At 36.3% G+C, this 20,935-nt stretch overlaps 1 protein-coding gene across 1 annotated transcript; it reads left to right on the forward strand.

Annotated features, from left to right (window-relative positions):
• The first annotated feature begins 519 nt into the window (after positions 1–519).
• LOC132297224 (ethylene-responsive transcription factor ERF098-like) lies at positions 520–1,701 on the forward strand. The gene has a single exon (XM_059794906.1). The coding sequence runs from the start codon at positions 520–522 to the stop codon at positions 925–927; it is 408 nt and encodes a 135-aa protein (XP_059650889.1). The 3' UTR covers positions 928–1,701.
• Positions 1,702–20,935: the final 19,234 nt, after the last annotated feature.

Genomic DNA, 20,935 nt, shown 5'->3' on the forward strand with positions numbered 1-20,935 from the left:
ACCTAAGTTGCCAACTTTAATAATATAGTGATCACGTCATGCAACCTGCATATAAAATTGTATATACTTCACTGTCATTACAATAAAATATACATTAATCTTGTTCAATCTTTTTGTTTTTTTTTTGGTAAGTTAATCTTGTTTAATCTTGTCACTAGGAAAACTTCACTATTATTTGTGCAGCAAAATCTATTACATATTACCATTCAAAAAAAAAAAAAAAAATCTATTACATAATATTCCATCCAAAGCATTATATAATAAATGCTTAACAGTGAAAAGTGTCCCAGAAAGTTTCTTTGAATTCCCCAGAGATTGAGTCGGAACAATCGAATTTTAATACTACTACACAAGAAACTCTATGTTCCATGAAAGGCACATATAGAAAAATAATTTTTTTAATTGTTTTGACTGTTTTTCTACTGTTTTACATCTGAACTATATATAAATAACATCATTTGTATAAGCCATCATACACTTTGAAAACAAAAGAAGGTTAAAAGCAATATTTGAGCATATATGGAAGAGCCTTCTAAAGGAAAGGAAAAACAAGAGAAGGAAAGAGAAGAAGTTCGATACCGGGGAGTTCGAAGGCGGCCGTGGGGGAAGTTCGCGGCGGAGATCCGGGACCCAAGTACCCAGAGTGGACGGGTGTGGCTTGGTACATTTGATACGGCGGAGGAGGCTGCTCGGGCTTATGACCGAGCTGCATTTAGGCTGAGGGGTCCTCTTGCAGTCTTAAATTTCCCTAGTGAATATCCTCATGCACCAATAATGTCATCTTCATCAGCATCATCTTCTTCTAGTGTTGGTGCTTCATCGACTGGTCAAGAAAAACAAGTCCTCGAGCTCGAATATTTGGATGACAGTGTGTTGGAGGAGCTTCTTGAGTCGGAAGAAGAGAAGAAGAAACGAATGGAAGATTGAATTTCAACATGCATTTCCCCCCTCTCTCTCTCTTTAATTTCAACATGCATTTTCCATCTCTCTCTCTCTCTCTCTCATTTCAACATGCATTTTCCCTACCGCTCAAAAAAAAAAAAAAAAAAAAAATATTTCATTCATTTTTTTTTTGGTAAGTTAAAAAAAAAAAAAAAAAAAAAAAATGCATTTTTCCTATCTCTTGAATTTCAAAATTCATGCCCCTCTCCCTTTCTCTCTTGAATTTCAGCATGCATTTTTCCTCTCTCTCTCCTTCTCTCTCTCTCTGGAATTTCAACATTCATTTCCTCTCTCTCCCTCTCTCTAGAATTTCAACATTCATTTTCCCAGTTGAACTCTCTCTCTCTCTCTCTCTCTCTCTCTCTCTCTCTCGTTCTAGTTGTGAATTTCCATATTTGATTGGTTGTTTGGGGTTTAGCTGGGGAAGTTGGCTTATTGATGTAAGGTTCAATATTCAAACATTTATGATCGATGAAGCAATAATAATTGTTGGGATGATTTCTCCTCTCAGACTTTCAATTTTGATAGCTTTTATAATGCGGTAGTAACATGGAAAAAAACAGAAAAAAAAAAAAAAAAAGTGATTAACATAATTCACGAAATAGCTGAGTTGGCATGGAATTTCTAAGAATGATCTATGAGTCGAGTTTAAAACTTATAGAACGTTGTGGATATGGTTTATGCCACGTCATCAAAAGTTAAAATCAAGTTGACACCACATTAGTGCCGGGTCCGGACAAGAAGACAAAATGGCCAACACTTGGTCGATGATAAAGCTCTAGCCAGCCCAGTAAAGGCATGCAACTAATTGACGAGAGCCCATAAGGCATGGGACCTAGGCCTTCGGTCGATGGGCCTTGAATTTCAATCCAACCAAGTCAAAATTGTCGATTGATGAACATTGAACCTCAATCCGACAAAGTCACAAACTGCCGATTGTGATACCCCTCTATTCTAGAGCCACAGGTGATCAAGTCCGAGTACAGATTCGAGAGATACCAAACAATTAAGTTTATAAACAAGTATTCGATTACAAAAGAAATAACTAATAATAAATCAAATAGCAAAAAGAAACTAAATAATAAATCCTTAAATTAATAAATAATTCATCCTTCAAATGAAATATCCAAAACCTCCAATATTATTATAACTCGGAATCCATCAAGTGGACCCCTAATAATATCCCAACTGAAATAACTGAAATGAAATATAATCCGAAACTAAATATATATGAAGAAGAATCCTATGTAGAATTGGAAGAACGGTGTGGACTGTCTGTGTTCAGCACGAACAAGCTCTATGTCTGAAACTGACGAACACCTGAAAAATAATAGTGGGTTAGGCCCACGAACAAGTTCTTTTTATGAAGCGAGTACTGAACTGATCAATTATAGGTCAATGAAGTCCTCTCCTCTACGGTAGTAACAGACTCCCACCATTGGAGTGCATCTTCGACAAGCTTGAAGGTAGCAAACATCTGCTTTTGAACCTCTGTGCACTTAACCATGTGAAGATGTCGCTCGATGTCCTTCTTCCATTGGTGAGCTACTTTCGCATTGGTGGAGCCTGAGAACTCAGGTGGGCTCCCCTTTGTGAAAGAACTCCTAACCTTCTCCCAAGGATCTGTTTGAACCACTAGTGCTGGTATAGGTGTGTGCTAAACCTGTGGTTGATTGCGAAGTATAACTCCTACACCTGCTTCTATAGACCGAGCAATGAGGTCGTTTATATGGGGAGGATACTTTGGATCCTTGCCCTGATTGTAGCCCCGATCCTGAGATTCCTGAGTCTGCTGGACTTCCTCTTGCTCTATGTGCAATTGACCGTCTTCCTCCTACTCCTCCTCCTGAAACCTAGGCAGTTGTTGCTCTTCCTCAATTTGCTGACATCGTAGGAAATCCTGCTGCTTACGTGCCGCTCCCCTTTGCTGATTGTTTCTCTGATTGTCCCGTTTTCTTCTAGCGTTAACCATTCTGTTAACACATAAGGACAAACATCAGTACGATTTAAGCGGACTGTAAAGGAATACAATGAATCTTAAACTTAGGCTCTAAATAGAAGAATACACTGTGCGAAATTCTTGTACGAAAGAATCATAGAGAAACTTGAACCTGGAGTGCTCTAATACCAACTGTGATACCCCTCAATTCTAGAGTCATGAGTGATTAAGTCCGAGCACAAATCCGAGGAATATCAAACAATTAAGTATATAAACAAGCATTTGATTACAAAAGAAATAACTAAGAATAAATCAAATAACAGAAAGAAACTAAATAATAAATCCTTAAATAAATAAATAATGAATCCTTCAAATGAAATATCCAAAACCTCTGATATCATTACAACTCAGGAATCCATTTAGTGGACTCCTAATAATATCCCAACTGAAACAACTAAAATGAAATATAATCCGAAACTAAACATGAAGAAGAATCCTACGTAGAATCGGGAGAATGATGTGGAATGTCTCTACTTAGCATAAACAAGCTCTATGTTTGAAACTAACGAAAACCTGAAAAATAATAGTGGCTCAGGCCCACGAACAAGTTCTTTCTACGATAACCCAAACAGAAATCGGAGAAACTAAATATCTATAACTAACTCATGTAATAACTACATAGTCCATAAATACATATACACACTAAAGGAACCTCACTAGACTATAAGGTTGCCTCAACCTGAATAGTAGGCAACATGCAAAATACACATATAGTGGACATGAGTATCTAGACCTACGAGCACTATATCTAGCTGCACATCCTTAGCAATATACGCACCCTAAGCACTAATCTTGAGGCTCAAGCTCATATCATGGCGCGCGCGCGCACACACACACACACACACACACACATATATATAACATATATCCTATCCAATATAAAATAAACCACGATATATCATCCAACTTGTTCAGTTGACCTGACACGAATATAAGCGGGACTTAGCATTTTAGTTAATCCATTCACTTATACAAAATTAGGTGGGACTTAACTGATAAGTTAATCCGTCCCTAGAATGCCACCATCTCATACTGGTGCATTAAATCCACACAATCCAATAGTTGATGTAACAATTAAAGAAGTACATCAAATAACCTAGAAATAAACATAATAACAGAATATCATGCTATCACAAAATAGGAATGACTTATAATTTATTTAAGCTTCCTACATTATATATCCTACACAAACTGAATCTTAAACATGCTGATATTTTACTATACAGTCAAGTAAGCATTCTGCAAATACAATTCATGCTAATCATTTAATCTCAATTGCTAGAACAAATAAAAAAGATTAAATCCATTCATGTATTGTTATAATTAAGTCTATTTGGAATTTATTTAAACTCATAACTAGTCCATATTTAATGTTCAGGACCTTTCAAAATCAATTAATAACAATTTAACGCTATTTACGAAAATTTCCCAGGTAAGGCTTGAGCTTTCGTCCTAATTGCTCGAGGTTTCTATCCATGGCTCGAGCTTCCTGTTCATGGCTCGAGCTTTACATCAATAGCTCGAGCTTTGCATCCAAGGCTCAAGCTTTTCACCTATGGCTCGAGCTCTATTTCCAAGGCTCGAGTACTGTAACAACGGATCGAGTACTGTTACGCGATTTAACCCAGAAATCCTACTGTAAATCATTCGTCACTGTTTAAGGATTCTAAGGCATGTTTCTAAGTCCGTCAATACACAGATATGAAATTACATCATTTAAAACATGTAAAAATTCATAAACAAACCAGATCAAATCTATGAATTTATCAATTCATACAACAAGAACAATTATGAACAAAATTCATAAAACCTATGTTCTAGATCAATTAAATTATAGATTTTAGTTTTAATTGTTCTTTAAACAATCCTAAAATTATACTCTAGATACATAGTTCATAGATTAAAGGAGAAGTGTAGAACAAGAACTTACCTTTAGGGATTTCATAAAAACCCTAGCCCCCTTCTTCTTCTTTCTCTTCCTTCTTATTCCTTATTTCTCTATCTCTCTAAAATATATTACGTGATATATTTCTAGTCCCATTTTTCAACCCTATAGTTCAATATTTATAGGCTAAATAATAACCCTACTCATTTTCCCAATCAAAGTCAAATTAATAAAGAAAATAATAAAATTAAAATATTCAAAAGGTAACTAAAATATGTTACGTAGAATATATGTATATTCTTATTATATAAATATATAAATATACATACATCAGATTATTTATTAATATTAATGTTACCATAACATTAATTAATAAATTACTTTCCTATTATATATAGATATATACATCTATATATACATATTCAACTTTCCATGGGTAATTATCTGTACCTATCAAACCTCCTATCCAAGTAGTCCATGGAACCCAATTGGTTGACCCATTACTACTAACCATAAAAATAAAATAAAATAAAACAAAAGAAACTTTTAATCTACGATTTATTTCAAATAAACAACACCTTAATTAAACCAACTAATTCAAATAACATTCAAGCACATAATCAATTAAGTCAAATGACACATTTAAGCAATTAAAATATTTAATTAAATAATTCAATTAAACACGTAATAATAACCACATAATCAAATAATCACATAATCAAATAAATAAATAAAATGTAACTAAAATATTCAAAATAATACTGAGACTATCCTTTTAAAATTAGGGGTATTACCTTTTTCCCCCCTAACAAAAAGAATTTCGTTCTCGGAATTCGCCCTTACCTTCTTCCATGATTTCTGAAACTATTGAGTGAATGACATCCTCCCGTTCCCAAGTAGATTCAGCCTCATTATGATGGCTCCACTGGACACGTACTAAAGTGATGACTTTATTGCGAAAAATTTGATCCCTACAGTCTACAATATGACACGGTGGTTCCACATAGGTTGCATCCGGCTGGAACTCAATCTCACCAACATTAATATGCTGATAACGATCTTCATCTCGAAGAAATTTCTGCAATATGGAAACATGGAACACATTACGGACCCAATGTAAATGATCTAGAAGTGCTAACCGATAAGCTACAGCTCCAACTAGATCCATAATCATGAAAGGACAGACGAAACATGGTGACAACTTCCCTTTCTTCCCAAAGCGCATTACTCCCTGTATAGGAGACACTTTAAGTAAAACCTAATCTTTCACTTGAAATTCCAATGGACGAGTATGACGATCTGCATAACTCTTCTGCTTACTCTTAGCAGTGCGCATACAATCCTTAATAAGAGCGATCTTCTCTGAGGTATCCAGCCTAAGGAACTCAAGACCCAAAATTCTGCTCTCACCAACCTCCATCCAACAAATAGGAGATTCACAAGGTCAGCCATATAATGCTTCAAACGGTGCCATCCACAAGTGGCAAATACTTCTCCCAATGGCCCTTAAAGTCAAGGGCACAAGAATGAAGCATATCCTCCATGATCTGATTAACCCTCTCGGTCTGTCCATCAGTCTGAGGATGGTAAGTAGTGCTAAGATGCAACTTTGTACCCAAAGCCTGCTAAAAACTCTTCTAAAATCCCAATACAAAGCTTGAATCCCGATCCTAAATGAGCTAATTTGGTCAACCTATCAACGATGACCCAATTCAATTATGGTCTTTAAATGAATTAGGTAATCCCTCCATAAAATCTATAGAAATGCTTTCCCACTTTCACTCTGGTATAGGTAGTGGCTGTAAAGAATCTGGCGGTCTCTGATGATCAATCTTGACTATCTGGCAAGTACTACATTTAGAGACAAAGATAACAATGTCCTTCTTCTTACCTGCCCACCAAAACTGTCGCTTCATATCCTGATACATTTTATCTCCTCTTGGATGAATAAAAAACTTAGAACGGTGAGTCTCAGTCATCACATCCTTCCTTAACTCATCAGTATAAGGTACTATTAACCACCCCTTGTACCACAAGCCTCTATCAGTCCCAACATGATAGAATGGAACTTCCTCAAAAGCTATCTTTGCAACCTTATCGATGCACTGCTGATATGTGAGTTGTGTCTTCAATACCTTGTGATTGATTACAGGTGTAACTACCATGCACGCCGTAAAAGCATCGGATAACTCATCAACTGTCTTCAAAGTATTCCACTCAGTAGCGAATAATGCAGAAAGACTTGCAGAGGGTCGGCGACTGAGTGCATCAGCCACCACATTCGCTTTCCCTGGATGGTACTGTATAGAAAAATGATAGTCTTTCATCAACTCTAACCATCTGTGCTGTCTTATATTCAGCTCACGCTGAGTGAACAAATACTGCAGACTCTTATGGTCACTAAATAATCTGAAAAAATCTCCCAACAGATAATGCCTCCAAATACGTAAGGCAAAGACCACAGCTGCCAACTCCAAATCATGTGTTGAATAATTAAGCTCATGAGGCTTAAGCTTACGAGATCTATACGAAATTGGTCACTCCTCCTTCATCAAAACACACCTAAGACCTTGCAAAGAAGCATCTGTGTAGACAAGATACTCTATCCTGCTCTGTGGAGTAGACAAAATCATTGCAGAAGTTAACTTATTCTTTAGCTCATCAAAAGCCTTCTAATAGTGTTCATCCCATACGTACCGTACACCCTTCTTAGTCAAATGAATGGGTAGTCCTGCTATCTTCAAGATCCCCTGAATGAACCCATGATAGTATCCTACCAATTCGAGGAAACTCCAAATCTTGGTAGGTGAAGTAGGTTGTCCCCACTCTACCACTGCAGAAACCTTGGCAAGATCTATCGCTATCCCCTTCTCTAATACTACGTGACCTAGAAACTTCACTTCTCGCTGCCAAAATTCACACTTCTCGAACTTGGCATACAATTGGTATTCACGAAGTGTCTGCAACACTGTGCGAAGATGTCTAGCATGATCATCCTCTGACTTAGAGTAAATTAAAATGTCATCAATAAATACGATAACAAACTGATCTAAGTAAGCCCTGAAGACTCTGTTCATTAAATCCATGAAGACTGCTGGTGCGTTTATTAACCCGAAAGGCATGACACGAAACTCATAAGAACCATATCTAATGAGAAATGCCGTCCTAGAAACATCCTGCTCCCTAACACAAAGTTAATGATATCCATAACGTAGATCAATCTTAAAGAAGTATATAGCTCCCTTCAACTGATAAAAAAGATCATCGATTGTGGGCAAAGGGTATTTTTTACGAATAGTAACCTTGTTTAACTCCCTGTAATCTATACACAAGCGAAGTGAACCATATTTCTTCTTCACAAACAAAACTAATGCTTCCCAAGGTGAAGTACTCCTGTGAATAAAACCCTGACTGAGCAATTGCTGAATCTGATCCCTCAGCTCGCGCATCTCCACTGGTGCAATCCTATAGGGTGCCCTAGCAATAGGTGTAGTGCTTAGAGCTAAGTCAATAACAAAGTCTATCTCTCGACTAGGTGGCAACCCCGGAATTTCTTGAAAAACATCTGAAAATTCCTGTACAACTGGTATGCTATCCAATGACACAGTAATCTCCTCCTTGGTCTCCTCCTCTATATAGAACAAATAAGTGCTAGAAACCCTGTTAGAACGTGGCATAGCGACGACGTACATATCCTAACCAGGTATAGTAAAAATAATAGACCTATCATAACAATTAACTTGGGCATGGTAGTGAGATAACCAATTCATCCCAAGTATTACATCATAAGAATGCATGTCTAAGACCAATAGATTGGCTAGAAATCTAGGTCTACCAATATCTAGTATTACAAGCCCATCACTCTCATGTAAAATGGCAGTATCGCCTAAAGGTGTAGAAATACCATGAGGTCTATTGCACACTCGCGTAGTCATCCTAGACACGAATGAATATATAGCACTCATATGAAATAAGATATAACCATGTGTACCATGAATAGAAAACATACCCTCAATAGCCTGAGGTGCCTGAACATCATGTAGCCTAGGGGTATACACCCTACCATAATACAACTGCTGTGATGCCTGTCCCTGTGGCTGTAGTGGTGCTCGTAAAGCAGGGAAGGTCTGTCCCTGAGTGCGCAGAATCTATGGAGTGGGTAAAAATAATGGTGTTCTCTGTCCCTGCTGCACATGTTGACCCTGTCTTACTTTAGGACACTGTCTGAAAGTGCGACCAAACTCTCTACAAGTATAGCAACTACCTTGGAAGGTGCCAAATTTCCTTTTCTGTTGGTTAGCTTACAGCTTGTCCTGCCTGTGGTCCCCCATTATGTTGTCTCTGAATAAGTGCCCCATCTATGCGAGCATCTAAACCACCCTTGTGCTTCTTCCAACGCTGTTGTCCTTGGAATCTGCCCTTATCATTGTGTCGGTGTCCATTGCCATTCCTTTTCTCAGTTGGCTGATTAGCAGAGTCTCTGTCACCTCGTTTCTCACCCCTAGCCTGTCTGAAGTCCACAGTCAACTGATACTACTATAGAGCGGTGTCTACCACTTAAGCATAAGTAGTGTAGACTAGACTACCTATAATAGATCATTTAATAGACCACATAAGCCCTTTAATGAAGCTAGCATGTTTTTTCTCCTTGGTATCCACTTCCTCTCGAGCAAAAAGGGATAAATGCGTGAACTGCTGCTTGATGAGCGCTGAAAAGTGCGCATTTAAACCCCTTAAGCTCGAGTATTCTAGAACCTTTATCTATCTTATTTTCCTGATTTAGAATAATTTCATGTTATTGCCCTTTTCAGGCACTTATCCCTAAAATAAGTCAATTCAGCCAAATTAAAGCATAAAAGAAGCAATCTCATGCTAAATGGAAGAAATGAGCAAAGTGGTGAAAAATAACAAGTTTTGATTGATCAGACCAATCTTTGATCGATCTCACAGTGATTGATCTAGCCCCACTAAGATGGATCAAACCCCTTGTCTTTATCCTTAAAAATTTTCATCTTCGATCAATCCAATTTTCCTTCATATTGAGCGAACTTCTTTGACTTCTTTGAACTTCTTTGTCTTTTTTCCCAAAATATCCCAAAAATATCTCAGATTTGTCTTATTCTAAAAAGACACTGCTAAGGATTGATCGATCTGGTTATACTCTGATTGATCTGGCCACAATTTGATCGATCTCATCAGAATTCGATCGATCGAATCTCCTCAAGTTCAAAAAAAAAATAAAGTCCACCTCATTAAAAGATGGCTCGTGGTCCAATCATTGAAAGGGCCCTAATGCACAAGACCTAACCATTGGGTGTGACACTTGAGTTACCTATATAAGGATTTTGAGCCATTTTACACATATACAATCTTAGATATTTACACAATCTTGGAGAAAAGGCTAGAGATTGGAGAGATACACATCAATTGGGAGTTCTTCCATTCATCTAGGGTTTCCATCAAGAAGATGATCATTTATACCATGGAGATGGCCCTTGAGGGTTGGATAACTACATCAATGAGTGGCTAAACATCTTCTTGGGACTAGAGTTAGCCCTAAGCATGTCTTCTAGATATTGATGTTTTGTATTTTAAGGGGATTTGTGTTGTAATCTTGTCTTAACATTTGATTTATATATGAATCATATTTCCACAATGATTTATGTTGTTTAATACTTCCAATTGATCATTTTATTTTACTCATATATCTATTTATGCTAGAATAGATGTTCATGTGTTAATCTCTAGGTTTTGTGTTATTGATGCATGTCTATGTGTGTTGATACTATGAATCTAGATATTGTCAAGGCATGGTGCTTTAATAGAATACTTTTGTGATTTGTTTGATGGTTCATACTCATTTCTTGATGGATTGTGCCTCTACCTTAGTTTAATTAGTTTAATTTTCATGTCCTTAACTTAGTTGTAATGTAGTTGCTTTACTTTCTTAGATGTGAGGACAATACGTGCTTGTTGTTTGATATTCCATGCTTGTGAATGCAAATAGTATAATTTTCTAACTTGTTAATGTGCTTTGATTATGAGCTTAAAGGAAGGAATAATGGCTTAGTTTGATATATTGTGCTATTCATTAGGTTGTCTAGACAATGTATACTTATTATTCATCCATGCTTTTTGATTCAATCAATCACACCTCTTTGTATTATAACACATATTTCCCCTCATTCATTACGCACTGAGTATTTAGAATGGTGATTTTTAGTGGTGACCTCTAAATCCCAAGACCCTTCTCTATTGTTATCTTCCCTTTGTTTACTTTAATTGCTTTGTATCGAATTTGTTTACATTGTAGTTTAATTAACCAATCAGACCACCTTTTGATCACTTGACCTACTAATTCAGCTTTGTTTCCATTTCAAATACGCATCCGATCCCTTGGGACGATCCCTACTCACCCTAGCTATATTAGTAGTTAGAGGTAGTAGTGCAATTTTATAAATTCAAACTTGGCCTGTGATGACCTTGGTTTTTAGGCCAGTGCGTCCTATGATGAACCGAACGTTGATCCGATAACGAATCCAGAATACGGAAGCAAGAAATAAGACAACGGTCTCCCAAGGCACACCACACCTCCAATGCACTTTGATGACCTTGTAGACACTAAAATTTTAGTGGCTTCGATTTTCACAAATTGACCTGTTAAATATGGGCCTAATGTTTAATTAAGTTATTTAATTGGCCCATGTTTGGTCCACTTAAATTATTTAATTAGCCTAGCCCAGATGGTTAAATATATAAAGGTAATTATTCCTAATAAAATATATTTGGAATAATTATTTTTAAGGATAATTATTATAATATAACCGGTCCAGCCCAGTTATTATTTTATCCTTATCAGGAGATGACACATGTTATCATTCTATGGATCCAAGAAGCTTATAAATAGAGGCCTGGAGGAAGAAGGAAGGGGGACACAGACAAACAGTCAGAATCCAGAAATCCAAAGACTTAGAAATCCAAAGAGTCCATAAATCCAGAGATTCAGAAATCCATAAGGTCCAGAAATTCCAAACCTGAAGGCGAAGAACAACAAGCACATCCAAAGTCGTGCCTTTCTTTATCAAATTCAACAAATCATCTCTGAAGACGAAGAATAACAAACACATCCAAAGACATGCCGTTCTTCCTTAAATTCAACAAAGGACACAAATTTAGAATTCAGAAGTTCAGAAATTCAGATACAAATTCAGAATTCAAAAGTTCAGAAATTCAGAATTCGGAAGTTAAAAAATTGTAATACCCCTAGTTTTCAAAAGGATAGGATTGGAAATTTAATTTAATTTTTCATTGATTAATTGATTTAGTTATGTGACTTAGTTGTTTTGTTTTTCTTAAGTGATTAATTGTGGTTGCTTAATTGATTTAATCAATATTTGTGTGTATTTAATTTACATGTTAATTGAGATTGTTTTAATGATATATTACTTGATTAATTGTTAATATTGATTTAATTGTTTTATTTAATTAATGTACTATATTTTCTTTATGGAAACTTAGGGTTTTATTTTACACGGATGTCGCCGACATAATAAGGAATGAATGTTAGGGTTTTTGTTTTCCTGTTTGTAAACGAATTAAAGTTAGGTTAAGATTTTGGTTCTATAAATATATAGTTATGGGGGTTTAGGGTTTTAGAGAATATAAAAGGTTCTTCTCACGTACCTAAGAAACAGAAAGAAAATACAGAGTGCAATAGAGAGGAATTTTAGGAAAAACAGAGAGTAAACCTTGAAAGTTTAATAGAGAGGTTCAAAGAGTAAAGAATGGGGTTGCTTCTGGGTTTAACCAAGAGTAGCAGAGGCGTGGAACGACAGTTTAGAAGGTGGTCGGAAAACCTCAGAGACGATGGTTTAAAGTTTCAAATCTGAAATTTAAGGTAAGCCTCTGTTCTTCTCTTTCTCGTTAATTCGTGTTCTGTACATGCCTAGTTAGACTCCAGGGATTAAATAAAGGCTAAAATGGATTTAAACAAACATAATAACATGTCTTCTATGCATATATGATTTTATTTGATCCGGTTGAATTAACTGTTTTGCATGAACTTATGTTTTTCTATTATTTGTTCCTCTGGTTGTTTACTTTTAAGTTTTGTTTAACGGAGGTTGGTAATGCGAATGAAGGCCTTGAAATTGATCTGAGTCTAAGATTAAACTCTAGAACATGTATTTAGAACAGTATTTAAAATTCAGGAATAAATTTGTTATGAGTTGCTTTGAATTGCTAATTGAAAATTTGAAATCGTTGTTCCAGATCTTGGTTTCAATACATGTTATGAGTGGATATCAGTGGTTTAACATTTGTCTAGGACTAAGATTTAATCTTAAAAAAGGATTTAAAAACATTACAGAGGCTCAGATAATCACCGGAGTTGGAGAAGACGAGGTAGGAACGGACGAACTGCTCTAAAAAGGGAGAGAGCAGGCTCTCAAAATGAGAGAGCCAGCTCCCTCACACAAAGAGCCGGCTCCAAGGAGCATGGAGCTGGCTCCATGCTAAAAGAGCAGGCTCCCTAGGTTAGGGAGCCGGCTCTAACATAAATGGAGCAGGCTCTAAATTTTTGGAGCTTGCTCTTGCCCAGAAAGTGCATACTGAGTGTGTTTGTGTGCGTAGTTTGAGCTGTACAGTGAATTCTAAGGTTGTTTAAAGGATGCTGAGGGGTGTAATTAAATGTTAGGGACTTATTAAAATAGTGAAAAACATTATTACAATATTGGATTAAGGAAAGGAGTAAAATACAGCTTAAGAAAAATCTATACGTTGCACTATTTTGCTAAGAGATTTAATTACTGGAACTTAGCAAATTGTTCGTATATAAATTAATTATATTTAAGCATATTGTCCACCATGTTATAAACATAGTGGATTAACTGTAATTTCAACTATGATTGGGTTGGAAATAATTGGTACTCAATGGTTTTTAAATGGTATCAGTTTATGGACTATATGTGGAATTTAAATGCTATGACCTATTTTAGCTATTTAAATTATTGGATCATGATATTTAGGTTCTGAAGTGAATACCTAATATTGATATATATGTATGAATTCATATTGGTGCATATTGTGGAGGATGGCAGTTAATTATATAGTGTTGTTTTAGTAACTATGCTATGTTGGAGGATTTGCTAGTTTTATCTATTGGAGCTTAACAAGGTTGTTAAATATGATTTAAGTATATATAATAAATCATATTTCTGGGGTATTAGAAGTGAAGTGAATTAACTGGAATGACCTGTGCTTAGCTTGGGTGTAATTGATGCTTAAATTTCTGTTAACTGTATCAATTCATGGATTATGATGGTAAATATGAATGCTTGAATTTATTATAGCAATTTACATTATTGGAGTTGGATTTTAGGCTGTATTGAATGTCTAATATTTATGTATATAGATTTACTTATCTTATGCATACTGTGGAGTGTGGTTGATGACTACTTAATATTGTTTTGTCAACTATGTTAACTGGAGGATTGTATGTACCGGTATGGGACGGTGACATACTAGGTATGGATTAGTTCAAACACTAAATCCTACCTAAATTGGAATGAGTGGGATTAACCATAAAAAGGTTAAGTCCTACTTATATGGATGTATATATATGAACCGGTATGGGACGGTGTCATATTGGGGATGGCTTAGCTCAAAATACTAAGACCTACCTAAATTGGATTAAGGTATGGATTAACCATAAAGGTTAAGTCCATCATCTACATGTGTCTATCAATTGTGAATTGAAAGACTTACTATGGTTTCAGGATGGATTTATTATACACATATTAGACCACTACACAGATGGATGATATTCTATATTAGGAGGAGTACGGACTTTATATATTTATTATATGTGCCATGGTATGAGCCTGAGTCTCAGGACCATGGTTAGGGCGCGTATATCGCCTGGGATGGATAACTGGACATAGGTGTTGTCCCCTGGTAGGTCTAGGTACTCATGCCCACCTTAGGGTGCGTATTTGCGTGTTACCTTCTATTCAGGCTGAGACAGACCTACTGGACTAGCGAGCGTCCTATAGTGTGTACTATATATACATATATGGACTACTCTAGATATTGTTGAGTCTTTCTAGGATGTATCTGCGTATCGGATTACTGTTTGGATCGTAGTAGATCAGGACTTGTATGTGGGCCTGACTCACTCTATTATTTTTTTCAGGTGTTCGACAGTACCAGTCTTAGAGCTGGATCATGTTAATGCAGATACAGACACCCACTCTTCCGGTTACATAGGATTTCCTTTCTATTTTAAATTTTGGTTTTTAATTCTATAAATTTGTTCAAGGATTTGGGATTAGGGGTCCAGTAGGTAGATTCCCGAGTTGTACGGTTTTAAATCATATTAATTTATTTATTTCAAGTTTGAGGATTCTTATATTAGATTTCTTTTAGCATATTATTAATTTGTTCTTAATTCAGTTTTTTTTTCTGCTTGTTTACATATTAATTGTTTGGTATCCCTCGGATCTGTGCTCGGACTTGATCACCCGTGGCTCTAGAATTGAGGGGTATCACAGTTGGTATCAGAGCACTCCAGGTTCTAGTGTCCTTAGGAGTGTCTTTTGTTAGAAGTCTTCCGCGTTGCGTCTCTTAAAAACTTAGAGCCATATTAGGATTTGTTATACTCTTTTACGGTTCATTAGGAGGAGCTCCTGATGTCAATTATATTCCATAATTATGGAATGGTTGACACTTGAAGAAGGATGGGGTCTGTGACGACAACAAATCAGACCGAAGGAGTAGAGGAGTACGTTATCGAGTTCTCTATCAGAAGCAGAACTTGGGATTTAAGGTTTAGTTCCGGTTGGCACTACTTTTAGAAGTATAAGCCAATGAGGGATATAGGAGTGTGTTTTAGGTCCCCGTATAAAGGGACTAACACGATTTTAGTTATTCTCATAAAGGATACAACCGAGGAATAGGAGTCCAAAGAGGATTCTAGTGGAGGAGATTTCAACAAACCCAAGAAAGAGGGTATTAAATGTTGAAAATCAAGGATCACGTGAAAGTGATCTTGTTCGCTAATAGTATAGTGAGCGATACTCATAGAGTTGAGGTGGATAGTTAACCTTGTGTATTACCTTTAAATGAGGTAGATAAAGGGAACTCTTCAGGGGTTTGGGAATCGGATGAAGTTCTTCTCAGAACGAAGCAAAGATTATATAGCACGTTCCAGGGAGTATAGGGATTAGGTTTTGACGATCTAAGTTGCTTTATACAGCTACATTAGACGGTTTGTATCCTGTGTATAAGGAGGATGAAGGTTAAGCCTTTGGCATTTGCTGAGGCAAATGGAGTTGGTTTTGAGCTATGTTTTGAGGTTGGGTGATTACCTCCGAAACTGTAGAAAGGAGATTGTGAACCAATCGGGTAAAGTTGATTTCGAAAAGAGATTTTCTTTGCTAGGAGGAACGATGTTTTACGTAGGAGTTTATTGTGTTTTATTGTGTGTGCTTTATGTGTTTCTTTTTCGTCAAGTATGAGTTAATTACCGTTTTTGAGGAATAGCGTTAATTACGCTAGGATTTTAGGCAGGTGATCATAGGATTTGGTTAGTATATCTAACTTTAGTCGATCAAATGAACCTAGACATGCGGGGTTGTAGTATGTGTTCAGGATAGGATAAGAAAAACCAGCAGTTTTGAGTCAAATAATATAGATTCATTGGATAAGCTGTAACGTCATGCTGGTTTATCGAAGGAACTGGCTTGGCTGAATATCTTCAAGGAAATTTTTAAATAGGTGTTCCTAAGTCAGTAAGAGGATTTTGGTACTGGTTTAAATACTTGTTGGAATGACACCGACTGAGGATAGTAGATGAATTTACTAGTCATCAGTCAATTCTTAATCAAGAATTTTATTTTCATCAGGGAGTGTGTACTATATATACATATATGGAGTACTCTAGATATTGTTGAGTCTTTCTAGGATGTATCTGCATATCGGATTACTGTTTAGATCGTAGTAGATCAGGACTTGTATGTGGGCCTGACCCACTCTATTATTTTTTTCAGGTGTTCGACCGTACCAGTCTTAGAGCTGGATCGTGTTGATGCAGATACAGACACTCACTCTTCCGGTTACATAGGATTTCCTTTCTATTTTAAATTTTGGTTTTTAATTCTGTAAATTTGTTCAAAGATTTGGGATTAGGGGTCCAGTAGATGGATTCCCGAGTTGTACGGTTTTAAATCATATTAATTTATTTATTTTAAGTTTGAGGATTCTTATGTTAGATTTCTTTCAGCGTATTATTAATTTGTTCTTAATTTAGTTTTTTTTTCTACTTGTTTACATATTAATTGTTTGGTATCCCTCGGATCTGTGCTCAGACTTGATCACCCGTGGCTCTAGAATCGAGGGGTATCACAAAAATTCAGACACAAATTTGGAATTCAGAAGTTTAGAAATTCAAACATAAATTCAGAATTCAGAAGTCCAGAAACAAAGGACACAAATTCAGAATTCAGGAGTCCAGAAATCCAGAGACTCAGAAGTCGGAGACACAAATTCAGAATCCAAACCCAAAAGCGAAGAACATCAAGCAGATCCAAAGTTGTGCTGTTCTTCATCAAATTCCACGGTGATCAACAACAAGCACATCCAACAACGTGCCGTTCTTCATCAAATTCCACGGTGATTCAAGAACAAGCTCGTGCAGCCCTTGGATCCAACCAACAACAAAAAGGAGATCGAATCAGAGGACCATTCTTTTTTATAAAAAATATTATTATAGAAGATTATACTCAAAATTTTCTAAATTAATAAAATATTCTATTTGCTCTATATTTTGTTTCCCATTTACAGATATTCAAAATTTATGTGTACAAATTTCTGGCACCCCCGGTGGGACCTCCTCTACTTCTCATCTCTTTCTCCTACATCAAATCCTCAACAAATTCATTGTCAGATTCTATGACTTTCAACAAGATTCAGATGAAGAGCAAGAACACCACCAAAGACATCGTGGTCATGACGGACAACATCAATACTATCATAAAAAGTGGCAAGAAGGTTGCAACTTCATCAAGTGGTACAAACACCTCTGTAAGTTCAATGATGTGGAGCATGGTCAAATCATCCGTTCCTGCCAAAAGATAGCACGATGCGATGAGAGTCAGTTATGCCAAATCTGTCAAAATAACAACTCAAACTCATACCGCTTTCACCTCGCTGGGGACAAGAAAGAAGGTTCCTATAACCTCAAAGGTTGCTCTAGCCATAAGTTCAAATTCCACCTTGCTAGGGGCAAGAAGGAAAGTTCCTACAACCTCAAAGGTTGCTCCAGTCACAAGTTTAAATTCAAGGCTGGTCCACCCAAGGCCAAAGATTTTTTCTAACTCCATCACTATGCCAGTCATGATGATGAGTACTACCTCGTATGAAGAACAATTGATGACTATGGCCTATGCAATTGAAAGATTACAACACTCTCTCAAGGAGCAAGATCTGAAAATTGCCTCACTGACAGAAAAGTTAAAATTACGTGACGACAATGCTGAGTTAAGCAAAGGCCGAATTCATTATTCTAATTCTATGCTAGAGAACACTCCAATTAATAATCAAAATGACGTGTCCGCCAATCCAACAATTAAAGTTGCCTCTATCACCTCACTTTTGGTCCAACAACTTCAAGACATGATAGTGAATCGCATAAGAGAACAATATAGTGGCGTTCCTCAAAGGGCTTGCATGTACTCAACGCCTTACATAGAAAGAATTGACATTTTAAAAATGCCGGTTGGGTATCAACCTCCAAAGCTTCAACAATTTAACGAAAAAGGCAATCCCAAGCAACATGTTGTACACTTTGTTGAGACTTGCGGCAATGCTGGTACAGATGGAGATCTCCTTGTCAAGCAATTCATTCGTTCCCTTAAAGGGAATATATTTGATTGGTACACAGACCTCAAAGCTGGATGTATTGACAGTTGGGAGCAGATGGAACGAGAATTTCTTAGCTGTTTCTACAGCACTCGTCGTACTGTTAGTATGTTGGAGCTTACAAATACAAAACAAATGAAGAGTGAACCCATGGTTAACTACATAAATCATTGGCGAGCTCTAAGTCTTGACTGCAAGGATCGTTTATCTGAAATTTCTGTAGTTGAAAGCATATATGCAAGGCATGTGCTAGGAGCTTCTTTACATCCTACAAGGGATTAAGCCTCGCACATTTGAAGAGCTTGTTACTCAAGCCTATGACATGGAGCTTAGCATGGAAAATCATGGTGCTAGGGAAGATGTTCCTGATATATCCGACAACCTTCAAGAAGATGAGATAAGTGAATCTGAAGAAGAAGACAATATACTTCCTAACTCGGATAACAAAATAGCTTCATCTTTCATTGTAAGCATCATCTCGAAAGACTTGTATCAAGAAATACACCATGCTACAACAATGACTTCAACCAAAAGTGCAAAATCACAGGGGGCATTAAGTCAAGGAAACCAAGAAGAAAATCTTCAAAGTGGCAATGAGATAGTCCATGCCTTCTAGTATAAGCTTAGATTGTCGTCTGATTCTTGCAAAGTTGAAGAAAATTATTAAAGTTAAAGTGCTCCCAGATACGAGCCTAAACTGTCAAAACACTCCATGACACGAGTTTAAACTGTCTACCTAGAAAAAAAATTAAGCACTCCTTGACACGAGTTTAAACTGTCTACCTAAAAAAAAAAAAGAATCAAGAACTCTTTGATACAAGTTTAAATTGTCTCAAAAAAAAAAAAAATTACGCTCCTTGACATGAGTTTAAACTGTCTACCTGAAAAAAATCAAGAACTCCTTGATATGAGTTTAAACTGTCTACCTGAAAAACAAATCAAGAACTCCTTGATACGAGTTTAAACTATCTCCCAAAAAAAAAAAAAAAAAAATATTGACACTCCTTGACACGAGTTTAAACTATCTACCTAAAAAAAAAAAATCAAGAACTCCTTGATACGAGTTTAAACTGTCTCCCAAACAAAAAAAAAAAAAAATGACACTCCTTGACACGAGCTTAAACTGTCTATTTGAAAAAAATTAACACTCTTTGATATGAGTATAAACTGTCTATCTGAAGAGAAAAAAAAACAACACTCCTTGGCACGAGTATAAATTGTCCGCCTGAAGAAAAAAAATTCTTTGACATGAGTATAAATTGTCTACCAAAAAAAAAAATTGTGAACTATATGATGACTTGATTCATGTTTAGGGTATGTAGGCATCTTGGAAGTTTGTTCCAAGTTCAGTCAACCTAAAAAAAAAACAACACTCCTTGACACGAGTATAAATTGTCCGCCTGAAGAAAAAAAAATCAAGAACTCTTTGATACGAGTATAAACTGTTTGGAAAAAAAAAAAAAAAAAAACTCTTTGACATGAGTATAAACTGTCTACCAAAAAAAAAAAAAAAAAAATTTGTGAACTACATAATGACTTGATCCCTGTTTAGGGTATGTAGGCATCTTGGAAGTTTGTTCCAGGTTCAGTCAACCTAAAAAAAAAAAGGGCAAAGTGTGCTCATCCCATGATATCAAAAGTGCTCGTCGCATCTATCAACTTGGTATGCTACCAAAGTGTAGTTGCAAAGAAAATTTTGGTCTGTCGCTAAATTTTAGCTGCAACGAAGAAATTTGGCCCACCACCAAAATGTAGCTACAAAGAAGAATTTTGGTCCCTCACCATAATTGTAGTTACAAAGGAAATTTTGATCAGGCAAAGTGTAGTTGTGAAGAAATAAATTAGCTCGTCGCCAGACTGTAGGTGCCAAGAAAAATTCTGCTCGCCGCCGAAGTATTACTGGAAAAGATTTTCGTTGAGCTATCGTTGAAGAAAATTTTTTTGTTCATCATCGAGGTATGGCTGGAAGAAATAAATAAAATTGTCTTGCCGCCAAGGCGTCGCTGAAGAATCCGGGTCATCGCCAAAGTGTTGCTGCAACAAAGTTTTGACTTATCGTTGAGGTGTCGCTAAAAAAAAAAAAAAAATTTGCCGAGGTGTTGCTGAAAGAGAAATTTGGTTTTCCATTGAGATATTGCGTCAAGAAAATTTATGGCGTCGCCAAAATATTGCTGAAGTAAAAACAAATTACC

This window comes from Cornus florida, unplaced genomic scaffold, assembly GCF_030987335.1.
Source record: "Cornus florida cultivar Cherokee Brave unplaced genomic scaffold, ASM3098733v1 CherokeeBrave_3.0.0_Hap2_Chr01, whole genome shotgun sequence".
Classification (NCBI taxonomy): domain Eukaryota; kingdom Viridiplantae; phylum Streptophyta; class Magnoliopsida; order Cornales; family Cornaceae; genus Cornus; species Cornus florida.